The 14,308-nt window shown below is 33.9% G+C and overlaps 1 protein-coding gene across 2 annotated transcripts in view; it reads right to left on the bottom strand.

The window, feature by feature from the left end:
- NCAM2 (neural cell adhesion molecule 2) overlaps positions 1 to 14,308 on the bottom strand; it is a 503,541-nt gene that overhangs the window by 208,649 nt on the left and 280,584 nt on the right. For both annotated transcript variants that reach the window (XM_021070858.2, XM_021070859.2), the window contains exons 2-4: positions 6,951 to 7,025; positions 2,623 to 2,829; positions 582 to 725 (exon numbers count right to left, since the gene is read on the bottom strand). In XM_021070858.2, the coding sequence (XP_020926517.1) occupies positions 582 to 725; positions 2,623 to 2,829; positions 6,951 to 7,025 (426 nt within the window). The remainder of the gene's footprint in view (positions 1 to 581; positions 726 to 2,622; positions 2,830 to 6,950; positions 7,026 to 14,308) is intronic.

The following is a 14,308-nucleotide window of genomic DNA, read 5'->3' as shown; positions in this document are numbered from 1 at the left end:
CTTATCCATATGCATCTTACCATAATATTTAGAACATATAGATGTCTTTGAAAGATGAGTGCTAGAATAATAAACAGGATTCATATAGGTATTATTTCAAGTTTACATATAGTGAGCCCATGGGATCATGTTTGAATTATAATATGCAGGATTTCAAAGGATCAGAATTGATTCCTTTATTTATTCAGTATCCTTGAACTATTAGTATACAGTTTTCTCTTGACTAGAACAGGATTCAGCAAGCTTCTTCTGTAAATATCTAAGTAGTGACTGTAGGCTTTGTAGGCCAAACCATTTGTGTCACAGCTGCTCAACTTTGTTCCCAAAGCAGCCATAAGTGATACATAATGAACAGGTTTAGGTGTAGGCTCATAACACCTTACAAAAACAGTGGAACGGCTGAATTTACCCTGAGGCCACAGTTTGCCAACCCCTGGTTTGTAGTTTGAGGTTCTCAAGACAGTTTTTTGACACTTCAGGTCAAAAAATCCAATTGCTATATTTGCCCAGGTAGATTGAGTCTTTTTAAAAATTGCAATATTGTTAGAACATATAACTTAGAGAGTTACCAAAATACTAACTGTCGGAAATAGCGGTGACTTCCTCATTATGATACAACCAGCTGACGACAGGTGCAGGTGAACTGCTGACTCGGCAAACCACTTCTGCATTCTCTCCTTGTTTGAATTCTTGAGGAGACACCACTTCTCTGAAAGTGAGTTTTTCTGTATCAAGAAAGTAAAACAAACCATAGAGGTATTATTGCTTACTTCTCCCAATAACATATTTCAGAATCTGTGCTTATAGATGCCATGATAAAATAATTAGGTAAATCTACGTCCTTTAAAACCTTAAACCAGGTCATCTAATTCATCGAATTCCCCTACCTGATAAATGCTCACCTCGCTGAGAATATAATCCAGAATCCTTATAATGCCATACCAGATTCTATCTGAACTGGAGTCTGCCCCAATATTCTAATACAATTTTTTTCTCCTTCCTCCTAGTCTCTACTCTGGGCAGTTCCTTGAGCACTCCAGATTCATTCTCCTTATGGGGTATTTGCATAATTTTAAATTCCTTCCAATTTCTGCCCAACCTCCACATAGAAAATAACCATCTCCCTATACCTCTAAACTACTTAATCCCTTTCCTATAGAATCCTATGTCATATGTATCTAGCATTTATGCATTACTTTCAGCTCACTTTTTGTATGTCTCTACCAACTAAAATATTGGCACCAAGTAGCCAGTGACATTTTCTTTTTCAGTCACTGATGAATCTCTAGGAATTAGAATATCATCTGTCACATAGTGAGCATCCAATATGTGTACTGAATGAATGCATGAACATGGATATTTATACTTGAGAAATTTTTTTTAAAGTATTTCATTGTTCTTGTTAAGAGAAAAAAAATGTTCACCTTCACAAATAAAACACCAGGGGTCTTCCTTTGTATCATTTCAAATGAAACAGCTTTCCAGATACTATGTCTATGAAATTACCATTAAGTTAAATTTTTTGCTACAGTAGATAGTCATATAAATAAGTACAATCTCTTTCCTTGAGCATCTTAGCAACTAATGAGGGAAAAATAGGTCAAATTAGGAAAAATGAGAGCAACAATTTTCCAACAAATTGTTCTGGTCATTGAAGAGGAAGTCTTGCTATATTTTTGCCTTTACCCCCATCCCACTTCTAAAATAACAAAAACAAAGCTATAAGGAAGAAATGTCTTATGAGACAGTATTCTAAAACTTTTCATAACTTTTAAATAGTAGGAATGCTAACTACCACTAATTAATTGAAAGACACCATTCCAAGCACTTTATGTATGAATTAATGTAGTCCTCAAAGCAGCTCTATGTATGATGTGGGTACTATTATTATACCCATTTTACAGATGAGGAAACTGTAGACAGAGAGTTACACAATTGCTCAAGGCCACAGGAGTAAGTGATAGAGTCTGGTTTCAAACCCAGGGAGTCAATGAACTTCAGTGTTCCTAAACAAATTAACAATTCCTAAAAAGAAGGGGAAAGACATGAAGGAAGCAATCAATCTCAAGTCATAAAATAAAGTGTATGTGTAGAAAGCCTTGTTACTGCAAATGTCTGGAGGTGAAGAATCTGGATATATATTATTCTTCACTACATGAGTTTTCAGCTTTTTCTCTGTCTAAATACTATTCACGGATCCTTCCCCAATTTTCATTCTGTACTGGTCATTGCTATCACATATGTAATTTGATTTGTTCTAATCATGACCTTTACCTTAGAGTGAAAAAAGTACTCCCCAAATTTTATATCATCAAACGAACTATTGTTTTCTACTTAATAGTTTCTGCATGGCCTCAAAAAATTAAAACATTTTTATCTGTATTAGTTAACCAACATAATTGGCACCATCCATATATTTATAGTCTGTCATGACCTATTATTTCATTTTAGAGATGCACTATGGAAAATAAAAGTAAGCTGATATCTGTAAAGGTTTTAGCACATTGTCTAGTACAGTCTTAATGAATGTTAGTTTTTATTGTTAAATATATTTTAATTTGTTTGAATTTTTTAGAAAAATGTACAATTTCAATCAATACAACTTATAAGTACACGACTTACGGTATATTTCCAAAACAACTGTCGCTTCTTGTGTCTGTCCTTTGGCATCTGTTGCTTGACAACGATATATCCCTGCATCTTCTATATTTGCGTTGTAGATGGTTAATCTTGACCTAATACCTTCCTTTTGCACTGCTACCCTCTGTGTTGAAATTATCTTCTCTCCTTGAGGATTATACCAATCTATACTCTCAGGTTCACCAATTGCTGCATGGGAAGAAATGTTTGAAAATATGTTTCCAGTGTTTGTTTTGACATTGCCATTTACTATTATGTAAGATTGTTAACAATTTAGAAAAAAATGTAAACAGAAGACTGGAAATCTGAAAATCTTACAAAATTGAAAGTAAACACAAATGCTTCCACACATGTTCACTCTTATTTATCCAACATTGAGGATTCAGCCTTGTTTGAGTGAGCAAAACTCATAGGAAATTTCCAGTATGGTATTTAAACTAGGATAGTTTAAACTTTACCAAGGTAATCTATGGATTATTACTACACTGAGGAATTCAGAGTGCCCTGGTAACTGTGTCCAACATAAATTCCACTTAACAGACATATCTAAACAGAAACACTATTGCTGACATGATTTCACCTGCTCAACTCCTTTTGCTAGGGTCAGGAGATAGCACTTTCTTGCCTGATACAGCAGAGCTCATAAAAATGTAAATTTTTCACAAAATAAACTTTAGTTTTTGCTAATACAAAAACCTGAATTAATTTCCTGAGTTGTTAAACTTGTATATATAAGGCCAATTACTTTTTTTTTTTTTTGGTCTTTTTGCTATTTGTTTGGGCCGCTCCCGCGGCATATGGAGGTTCCCAGGCTAGAGGTCGAATCGGAGCTGTAGCCACCAGCCTACGCCAGAGCCACAGCAACGCAGGATCCGAGCCGCGTCTGCAACCTACACCACAGCTCACGGCAACACCGGATCGTTAACCCACTGAGCAAGGAAAGGGACCGAACCCGCAACCTCATGGTTCCTAGTCGGATTCGTTAACCACTGTGCCACGACGGGAACTCCGACTATTTTTTTTTTTTTTTTTTTTTTTAATGGAGCTAATCTCTTTTCTCAACCAAAATGAGTAGTTTCATCATTTTAATCTAAAACAGTGTTAACTATTTAATCATATGATAATTAGAATACATTGAAATGATACTTATAGTGCTAGGCAATTACAACCAAATCATTACAAGGTAAACATTTATTTAAGTGTTCCAGTTCAGAATCTAGGTTATTATCCTCTTCGTAAAAGCTCAAGTTTCCTGTGTGTGCTTTTAGTTACCAAAAGGATGTATTTCACCTGATTACTTGAGAGATAATTTGTGGAAGCAGCATACACTATTGACTCAAAAGTATTGGAGGAAAATACATAAAGTTAAGTAAATCTTCAAATCCTTTTTGAAGAAAATAGTCCCTTCTCATTTTTTTTTTCCCCCATAGATGGCTTTAGGAACAAACTGTCTTCCTTCCTATCTCAAATTAGAAGTATGAAATAAGTTCAGTTAAATCTTAAGTGGATTCAGTTATGTTATCTTCTGACTTTCTGAACAGAACTATAAAACCATAGTTGTGACAGGGTAACTCATTTGGGGGAGTTATTTGTTTTAATTCCCTCCTCCATCAAGAAGTCACAAAAGAAAAATTTTAATGTGCATGACTTCAAATTTGAGCAATATAAAACCACAGTTTATATTATATAGGATATTCTGTGAAATATTATGGACATTTTCATTCTTAATGATATGGAATAAAATTTCACTATGGACAGTTTATTCTGGATTTTCATAGAGCAGTCATAATTCTCTTTTTTTTTCCTGGCAATTCTAACGAATAACAATTTCCAATAAAACTTTCCATGTCATTTTACTGATAAGACTGAGCTATTGGATAAATTAATAAATAGCGGTAAATTAATTTTCTTGAAAATATAGTATAAAAATTTATTTACTATACATGACACATTCTTGTTTAGTTCTGTGGGGTTTTGACTAAGATAGGCTGGGAGCTGGGACCTGTGACAATTTCCTGCAGTGCTTGCACCTGAACAAAAGTCTCCTTGAGCAACAGAATACAAAAAACTATAAGGGACTAAGGATAACTGTATGCATGTGCATTTTTGGGCAAATTATGAACAACAAGATACAAAAAGGCCAAAACCCAACTGCCATTTCTGAGGTTCTAGGAGCACTAGCAGGGTACTATGCATGATCCTTGCATATAGTAGCACCACCAAAGTGGTGGGACGGACAACATAAGTCACCCTTCTGGCCTGACCCACGGATCTGCCCCCTACCCCCAACACATCAAAGGGATCAACTCGCCCCTCAGGAAGTGAACGAGGGCACCTATTCCAGCTTGCACTCACTCATGCTGCTGCATGAGTTCCAAATAAAGCATTGCCTGAATTCCTCTTCTGGCCTCTCAAAATTTCTATTGATTAAAGCATCCAAGATCCCAGGTGGGTAACTTGACTACCTTCTAGCTTAATTTTAAGACACACTTATTTTTTTTGCGTTTTCGATGTCTATGTCCAGGAAACTTTAGAATCCTATCAGCATAGGCACCATTGTAATAGAAAAATACCTGCAACCATTTTTGCATAGATTTCCCACATCTTTATTTTTAGAATTTTATTTTAGTACTATATTTAACTTAAATAAGGCCATGTCAATTGTTGGTGATAGGTATTTATTTATTTATTTATTTATTTATTGCTTTTTAGGACTGCACCCGGGGCATATGGAAGTTCCCAGGCTAGGGAAGAATCGGAGCTACAGCTGCCTGTATATCCCACAGGTACAGCAACTCCTGATCCAAGCTGTATCTTCAACCTCCAGCACAGCTCACAGCAACACCGGATCCCTGACGCACTTAGTGAGGAAAAGGATCGAACCCACATCCTCATGGGCACTAGCTGGATTCATTTCTGCTGTGCCACAATGGGAATTCCCTATATGTATATTTACATAAAAGGAAAAATAATTATTTTTAAGAGAAAATTCAGCACTGAATGAGTTCATACTTTTAAATTATGTCTTAATTTGACCTTATGGACTACATACAGAGTCAATTATATCATATAATATATATCATAAAGATATGTAAATCCAAGAAAATATTACAATGTCTTTTTATTTTTAATATCATTTTTAAACTATTCCATTATTCTGTGATTATATAAATAGATTGAGCTGTGTATACATTTGAGCATTTGTGCATATAACATATGGATTAGATTTAGAAACAATGACCTATATTCTTAGGCCAAAGCTGTGCTGACATAATACATTACATTGAACCAATTGTTCTCCTACTCTTGGCTTTTCCATTTGCCAATATACAAAACCAAGTATCAATATACCTATCAATTCAGACCTTTCAGAAGGCAAACTCTGATATGCTTTTCAGATATGTTATTATAGCTTCTATTTCTATTAATTTTAATAATAATTTAAATAAGCATGCCATTCTCAAGAAAACTTTTATAATGAGTTTTAGGTCAGAAATGCCTGTTTAATATGGTTTGGAATTGCTTAAGTACAATCAAGAATGGAAACAATTTTAAATATATTAAAAAACAATTTTGGCACTGAAAGAATACTTTTTAAAACTTTAGATACGAAGGCTTGTATGCATAAAAATAAACACAATGATACCTAATAGAAGTAGAATGTGCTCATATGTGAGTTTCAGAATATTTTGAATAACAACTTGATACTTAAGTTGTTAATATCTTCTGAAAGAATTCTACATGTGTATGAATAAACTACATAAAGTTTATATAATTTCCCACGGCTTTATGATATATAATATTTCTGATACTAATCACCAAAATCTTGCAAAACATTTTCTGATTAAATATCTATTTAAATAATTTTTCATGAGAATATATTTGATTTTCTTTGTCCTAAAATTTTTTCAAGTATAACTATAATGTGGTATGCCATGTCTAATTTATTCATTGCATATTTATAAAAATGGTTCAGTTATAATATTTACATTCATCTTAATATTACTATTTAGAGAGAAATAATGTTTAAATTAATTTAAAAGTTACTTGCATACATTATATTTGATAAGTTATTTTCCAAATGAATGATCTAGTTTGGCAGTCAAAATTAGTAACTTGAAAGTAACAGAAATATAATCCACAGTGTTTGATGTAAAACATATTTATTAACAATGTTCTAATTATCATAAACCCAATACAATTTTATTTTTAGAGAATTGACTTTTTGACTACTTAAATTTAGCTGACATATTATATTCCTAATTAAAGCATGAAATGAGTTATCTGAAAATATTTGTAGGAATACATACCTGTACATGTGAAGAATTTAGATTCACCCACACTAAGCTCTACTTTGCTAAGTGAAATTGTCACTTGAAGAAGAGCTGAAAAACATATTTAAGTAAAATTAATGACAGTTTTAAACATGAATGCTAAGATTTTAATACATGGTGTCTATACCACATGATCTAAACAGTATTTACCCCCTTGTGGTTTAATTACCTGTGAAATCAAAGTTTTGTAAAGTACAATCTAATAATATCATATCTATTATATAATGCACTTTATAACTAGACCAAATAAAAGACTTATTCAAGCTATGTTGAAATTTTAAGCTAAGAGAATGAGCAAATTCATACTCAGGCAGCTGTTTCATATTCATAGGCTAGGCCTTATGTGTGCTACCAGATTGGGCAATAGCTAAAGAAAATTTTTGTTCAAAATTTGGAAACTTGCTTAAAAAAGAGTAAGTCCTATTCTATTATTACAACAATTAAAAATATGTTCACATTTTGACTACCTGTTAAAATACTTCCATGAAAGGAGAGATGCACAGGGAAGAGAGGGAACAGTGCTTAAGGAAAGGTGAATGTGCATTTATTTTCTCAAGATAAAATAAGTGAAATAACCGGGGCAATAACAACAAGACAGAGAGGAAGTTCAAAACGTTTGTTGTCAAATTTGAAATAAAACAGCTGAATATCCTTAAATTTCATAAGATAATTAAAATTAGGTTTTAACATAAATTAAAGATTTATATTTCTAATAAGATGGTGGACAAGATGGTGTGACCACTCCCCAAAAACCTGTCCTGCCATCCTATTCTCCCAGAAATGCATCTCTAATCTTTCAGGAAAGGAATGGTGCCTCAAGGGAAAAAATAAAACAAACAAACAAAAACAGAAAAACCTTAAAACTAGAGTCTAAGTCTATATGGGGAATTTGTGGATGCTAGTAACTAAAAGGCTCACAAATTCAAAGAATGGATCCAAGCTTGGCTGGAAGAGGGGGTGGAATGAAAGACCACATAACACTGGATCAGAAGAAGATTCACCCTAATATAAGAAGGGAATAGAATAAAGCAGCCCAACAACAATGAGAATTGTTGCTCCTGGCCTGTGGAAGGGAAAAATGTTTCTCCTTAAACAAATTAACCATGGTTCTGCCAAATCCAGGTTTGGGATATTAATTGTAAATACATTTTCTTTGGGAAACCACAATCTGTAAATTAAGTATAAAAAACAGTTTCGGAGTTCTCCTGTGTCCAGTGGTAACAAACCCAGCAAGTATCGATGAGAACTCAGGTTCAATCCCTGGCCCTGCTCCAGTAGGTTAAGGATCTGATGTTGCCATGAAGTGTGGTGTAGGCTGCAGACAAGGCTAGGATCCCACATTGCTGTGGCTGTGGCCGCTATAGTTCTGATTCAGCACCTAGCCTGAGAACTTCCATATGTTACAGGTGTGGCCCTAAAATAAAAAAAGTTTCATATGTAGGGCCCACAGCTAAGCGGCAGATGCAAACATAAAATCCCTTCAGAAGAGCTACATAGTTAGTTTGCCCAGACTTCCCAAGATTTACATAAAGGAACCTCTCTTTAACCTCAACTCACATTCCAACATTATAAAACACATGCTGAAATAAGACACCGTGACCAAGAATCAGTTGAAATAACCTAGAGGAGAAACAGACTCACGCCCTTTCAAAAAATGGAATTAGACTAAGAATGTAAAGTATCTATCCATGTTGGCAAGATACAGGAAATAAAATGTGAAATCAAAAACATGAGACTGGAAGAAAATATTTATCCAGAAAAACTTGTCAGTTCCTCATTTTAGTATTTTTGATCCAGAGACACTCACTAAACAAATGATATATATGTTGTTTATAATGATATTCACTTCCCTACTATATTTAATGTACATTTCTGGAAGTGAAAGCTCATCACCCTCATTTGTTTCTTCTAAAGTGATAATATATAAATACATGACAGAGTAGTAATCAAACACTTACCAAGAGTTTACTGTACACTGGGTACAGAATATTGGCAACACTGACAATACAAAATTTTGGAATTACTTTATTGGCTTAAATTGAATTTAAGGATATCAGATATTTTGAGAAACATCTGCCAATTATTACTTAAGTCCCACCTTTGACCTTTGGAGTTTATAGAAAAGGCAAACGTGAAAGATATAGGTACTTTCAAAGTCAAATAAAGTTCTGAAAAATTTTACACGGATTTGCTGATGGGTGTAATAAATAACTTACATTCATTGTAATAAAATGAAATTAAGCTTGAAATTAATTACTTAATTTATATTAAAATACTTGGTTAATTTTTTATTCAGTACAAACTATCAATTCACCCATTAATCAAGACCATAATTTTATGGACATTTTGGTGACTGGGCACATGGCTATATAAATCAGGGATTAAAAGTATATAATAAAAAGAAAAAGCATAATTCTCTAGTTTAATACATTCCCCCAAGGCTCAATTTGTTTTAATTTGACCCCTATGATACATTAGAACATGTGCATATTAGGAAAAACTTAAAGAACCAAAATTTAAGGTCATGCTTTAATCATTCCTCTAGTGATTTAACATTAAGTGTTTCTTATGGTCATTCTTGACCTGTGACCACCTCCAAAGGACACATTTTGGATCCAAATGTCAGAAGAAAATTAAATAGTTTCCTAATTCCAAAGTTGTGGTCAGAGAAGCTAGACAGACTGATATATTTATATCTATCCAGTTAATCTCCCTTTCATTTCTAATGTTTCAATTTAGGCACAAAAATGAAAGTGGATAGTGATATGAGGACTTTTATGTCATTTAGGGAAAAAAGATATTAAATGCTTCTAATAAAATTTCTACTTAGGATTGGATGGAATTTGAAAAATAAAACAGCATTCACTAATGCTGAGAAATATAAATTTGATTTTTTTACACTCCTCAGGTGTTTGGAAGAGATATAATAACTTTGAAGGAACTTGACAAAGGTACAATGTTACATAGATTGATTCACTTGACATTAGCAACATTATTGATTAATTGATGACATTACTTAAAGCCAATAAATAAATTAAATAAATAAATAAATAATAAATTAAATAATAAATAAATAAATAAATTTTTGCATTAGAATTGGGGTTGGATAGTCAATAATGCAAATATCTTCACAAGAGATTCTCATTCAAAGTAAGAGAATATTTTAAACCTGCAGAATGAAAAGTGGAGCCATGATAAATCTATGTCATTTCTGAACTAGTCTCAAAGAAATACATGTAGTAGCAATCTTAAAATGTAGAGCTGGAAAAATAAAATGTTTACAAAAATCGGTAAGCATTTATTGAATATACGTGTTTTGCAAATCACTCTTCCCAATGCTATGGTATATAAAAATAATAAGTTCTAGTTCCCAATGTCAAAGTATTTCTAATTTATTTGGTGAGGCAACAGTCCTACATAAAAAATGAATGATAAAACAAGATGATGTATATCAATAATGACCATTATGAAATTTATGACCATGAAGGTGGTACAGAGGGTAATAAATCTTGAAAGAAAAGAAAACAAATTTGGGATAGATATTGCAATAAAAGGAGAGAGGGAAGATACTTAAGGTAAGGAATATATGTTAGTGGGCTTTCCAGGCAAGGCAAAAATATTGAAGGACCATTCAGGGAATGATTAGTAGATCAATAAAGATGAGGATCATCTTGGAGTTCCCTTCATGGCTCAGTGGTTAACAAATCTGACTAGGATCCATAAGGATGAGGGTTCGATCCCTGGCCGTGAGCTGTGGTGTCAGTCGCAGACGTATCTCAGATTCTGTGTTGCTGTGGCTATGTTGTAGGCTAGCAACTACAGCTCCGATTTGACCCCTAGCCTGGGAACCTCCATATGCAGAGGGTGCGGCCTTAAAAAGACAAATAAATAAATAAATAAAGATCTCATGTCGAATATTGGTAATATCATTGGAGAAATAGTTTTGAAAATACACTGGAGGATCTCAAAACCACAGTAACATTTTTGGATTTAAATTTTTGTCCAATTATTTTAAGTAGAAACTAAAATGACAAAATTGGCATTTAGCAAAGATTAGGCAGAATATAGAATGACTGACAAATTAAATTTAGGGGGAAAGGGCTTTAGGGTATGCTATGGTGAGTATCTGGGTTGGCTGGTGGCAAAGAATATGGAAAGGTGAGAATAGATGGAACAAGACAATTCAAAATAGGAGCTATCTCTGGATCAATTAGAACATTACGGAAAATCGTAAAAAGTTGAAGATGTTAGAATTTTCTTTATCAGTGAAACATCATCAACATAAAAAAGAACTTTAGGAGAACTGCTAATGGAAGGAAAAATATGGGGCCATAATTTATACCATACATGCAAATTACTTCTTAAGATAGAACACAGACAGCATTTTAACAAAGATAACTGCTATCATAACAAGGCTTAAATTAATATTTATAATTTAAGTAAGCATACAGATTAAAAAGCATATATATTCAATGGGGACTTCCTTAATTTGCAAGAATATAAATATAATGAAGTCATTGGCATTTCTAAATTCCACCAGGGGACCAAGAAAGCCTGTTGCAATTTGATACAACATTTAACAGTGGCATTTAAAATGGCCAGTTTATCACCTGCAGAAATTTTAAAGCTGACAACTCAATTAGTATACTACATGCATGACAAAAAGCAGAGTTGGGTTCACTTAAAATTCCAACATAAATGAACAGATAACTTAAGACATTGATTTATCTTGGTATGACAACTTGCAATATTTTCAAGCAAGCAATTTCTTCCTTTGGTGTCCACATTAAGGGAGTGAAGAGAACTGAGATACATAATAATTATAAAAACTCTCAAGAAGTCTTACTCATAGAAGATCCTTAAAAATTACTGATTAAATTAAATGAATATGATTTCCTGAGTTTTTTCATTGAAAATAAATTCTTAAACTGTGTATGAGAATTGTGTATGTGATTTACTTGATTATTCATTTTTACTATTAAATTTTCAAGTTAAATATTAAAACAATAATTGATTTTTTAATTTCTACAATGTTTGAGAGGATTCTTAACTTTTCAAACATTTAAGAGATAAACACTCCATCATCAAATATTTTAGGAATTCTGATGGCTGTGAACATTTGATCAAAACTATTTTTTAAATAAATTGTTTCACCTAAGTTTAAAAAGAAAAAGTTAATTTTTTAGTGTAATTCCTTTTCAATTTTTAGCTTTATTTATTTGAACTCAATCTTCTTCAGTTTTCCCATTCTAAGTTAGGAAAATAAGTGTCTCAGTTGCTAGATCACCTGGGTCCTTTTAAGAACAACTGGTCTACCTCCTAATGTTCTCTTTCTTTTGACCCCTTTCTGTCAATCTATAAACACAACAGCTTCTATTCTAAAACAAATCAAATAATAATAAATGAAACAATCAAGAAAGAAAACAAAACAACCAAATAATATGAAAAGAAAAATCATCCTTCCCCTTCTTGTTTATCAAATTACTACTTTGGTAATTCTACTTTTCTTTATTACATTACTATTCCAAAAAAAAGGAAAAAGAAAAAAAATACACTCCAGGTCCCCCAACATTTTTTTTTTCTTTTTAGGGCTGTACCTGCAGCATATGGAAGTTCTCAGGATAGAGGTTGAATGTTGCCTACACCACAGCCACAGCAATGTGGGATCCCAGCCACGTCTGCGACCTACACCACAGCTCATGGCAATGCCAGATCCCTAACTCACTGAGCGAGGCCAGGGATCAAACCTGCATCCTCACAGATACTAGTTGGGTTTGTTACTGCTGAGTCACCATGGGAACTCCTCAGCTTTCTTTATTATTTAATTTAATGAAGTATGAGATACTGGGATTTTTCTGTTCTTTATCACACTGTTGACCTCCTACGTATTTATTCTCATTTCATTTTTCTAATTACTGTGTTTCTATTTTTTTTTTGGCCATGCCCATGGCATATGGAAGTTCTCAGGCCAGAGACTGAACCTGTACCACAGAAGCCACTCAAGTTGCTGCAGTGACAATGCCAGATCCTTAACCCACTGCTCCACAAAATAACTCTCTATACTTCTATTTTGGTCTTTTCAGTTCAGTCTCTTTTTCCACAAATGCTTTAAATATTTGTGTTTCTCAGTAATGTCTATTTTATTTTCTTGGAATTCTTTATATCTTCTACTGAAAACATATATAATGCTATTTTCTCTTTGTGGACCATTGTTTTATGCAGAATATATTCAATAACATCTTTTTTTTTCTATTTTTTTTTCCTTTTTGCTTAGTCTAGTTTCACCTGCTCATAGGGTACACTGTGCAGAGGTCTTACACCTGGCCAGAATTCTTAGTGTGAAATTGCTGCAGTTTACACTTCAGTTTGGCTGACCCTGTGCAGAAATGCTGCACCCAAAAATCTGTAGTGTCCTGAACAACACAACTGAACCCAACAGTCAAGAACTCTATTTCCTCCCCAGCTAAGAATCCTATAAAGCAGTCCTATCAATGGCCTTTTGGAGAGAGTGTGTGCTCGAGAGCACAAACTCATGCCTCTCTTTGATACTTTGATCAAAGAATGAAACTTTCCTTTGCTTCTGAACTGAACTTGGTCTCTTCTACTGGCACAAGCAACACCAAGAAGAAGGATTCTTGTTGGAACTGACTCATTGGAGGTTTGTGGAGGGGGTTGGTAACACATTTTTGGCAACCAAGGTGGGTCTTACTGTGGCCCTTATGCTTTCACTCACCCACCAGGCTCCAGACTTGCTCAGGTTCCAGTGAGAACCTGGCTGAGGTTTTGGCTGAGGCTCCCTTAACACACCAAGGGGGTAAGTAACTAGAGTGGCTAAGCTGCGATTGCCCTGAAATGGTCCATCTAAACTGTGGTGGGATATTCTGACTGATAAAGGTCTAACTATGTCAAGCACAGGCTGTTAGAAATTCAAGGAGGAGTCCATGGCACTAGGGTGCCCCCTGTTTGGTCCTTTGAGGAATTCATTAAGAGCTTAGTTCTGGTTCAAAATTTCCCAAACTGGAAATCTTATTTGGATTAAGTCTTGCAGTGTGTGAGTGCCTACTAATCACTCCAACTGTTCTATTTTGGATTTGTTTCCAACTACCATCCAGGGAATAGGGAACCACATATCCACCATTCTGAAGAAGAGCCTATTATGGCATATCCAGCAGAACTGGAAGTTTGTCAGGTATCATCTGACCCCAAAACATTTAATCTTTCTATTTAATACAGCCTGGCCCAAATACCTGCTCAGAGATGAGGAAAGTTGGCCCATCAATGGATCTCTAAATAACCACATCATTTTACAAGTGGATTTGCTATGCCAGAGATAT

This window comes from Sus scrofa, chromosome 13 (genome assembly GCF_054392235.1).
Source record: "Sus scrofa isolate SSC_HxYL_T2T_F1_AM1 chromosome 13, Sscrofa_HxYL_maternal_Yorkshire_Landrace_v2.0, whole genome shotgun sequence".
Lineage (NCBI taxonomy): Eukaryota > Metazoa > Chordata > Mammalia > Artiodactyla > Suidae > Sus > Sus scrofa.
Note: the sequence above shows the minus strand (reverse complement) of the source record. Positions and strands in the feature narration are given on the sequence as shown.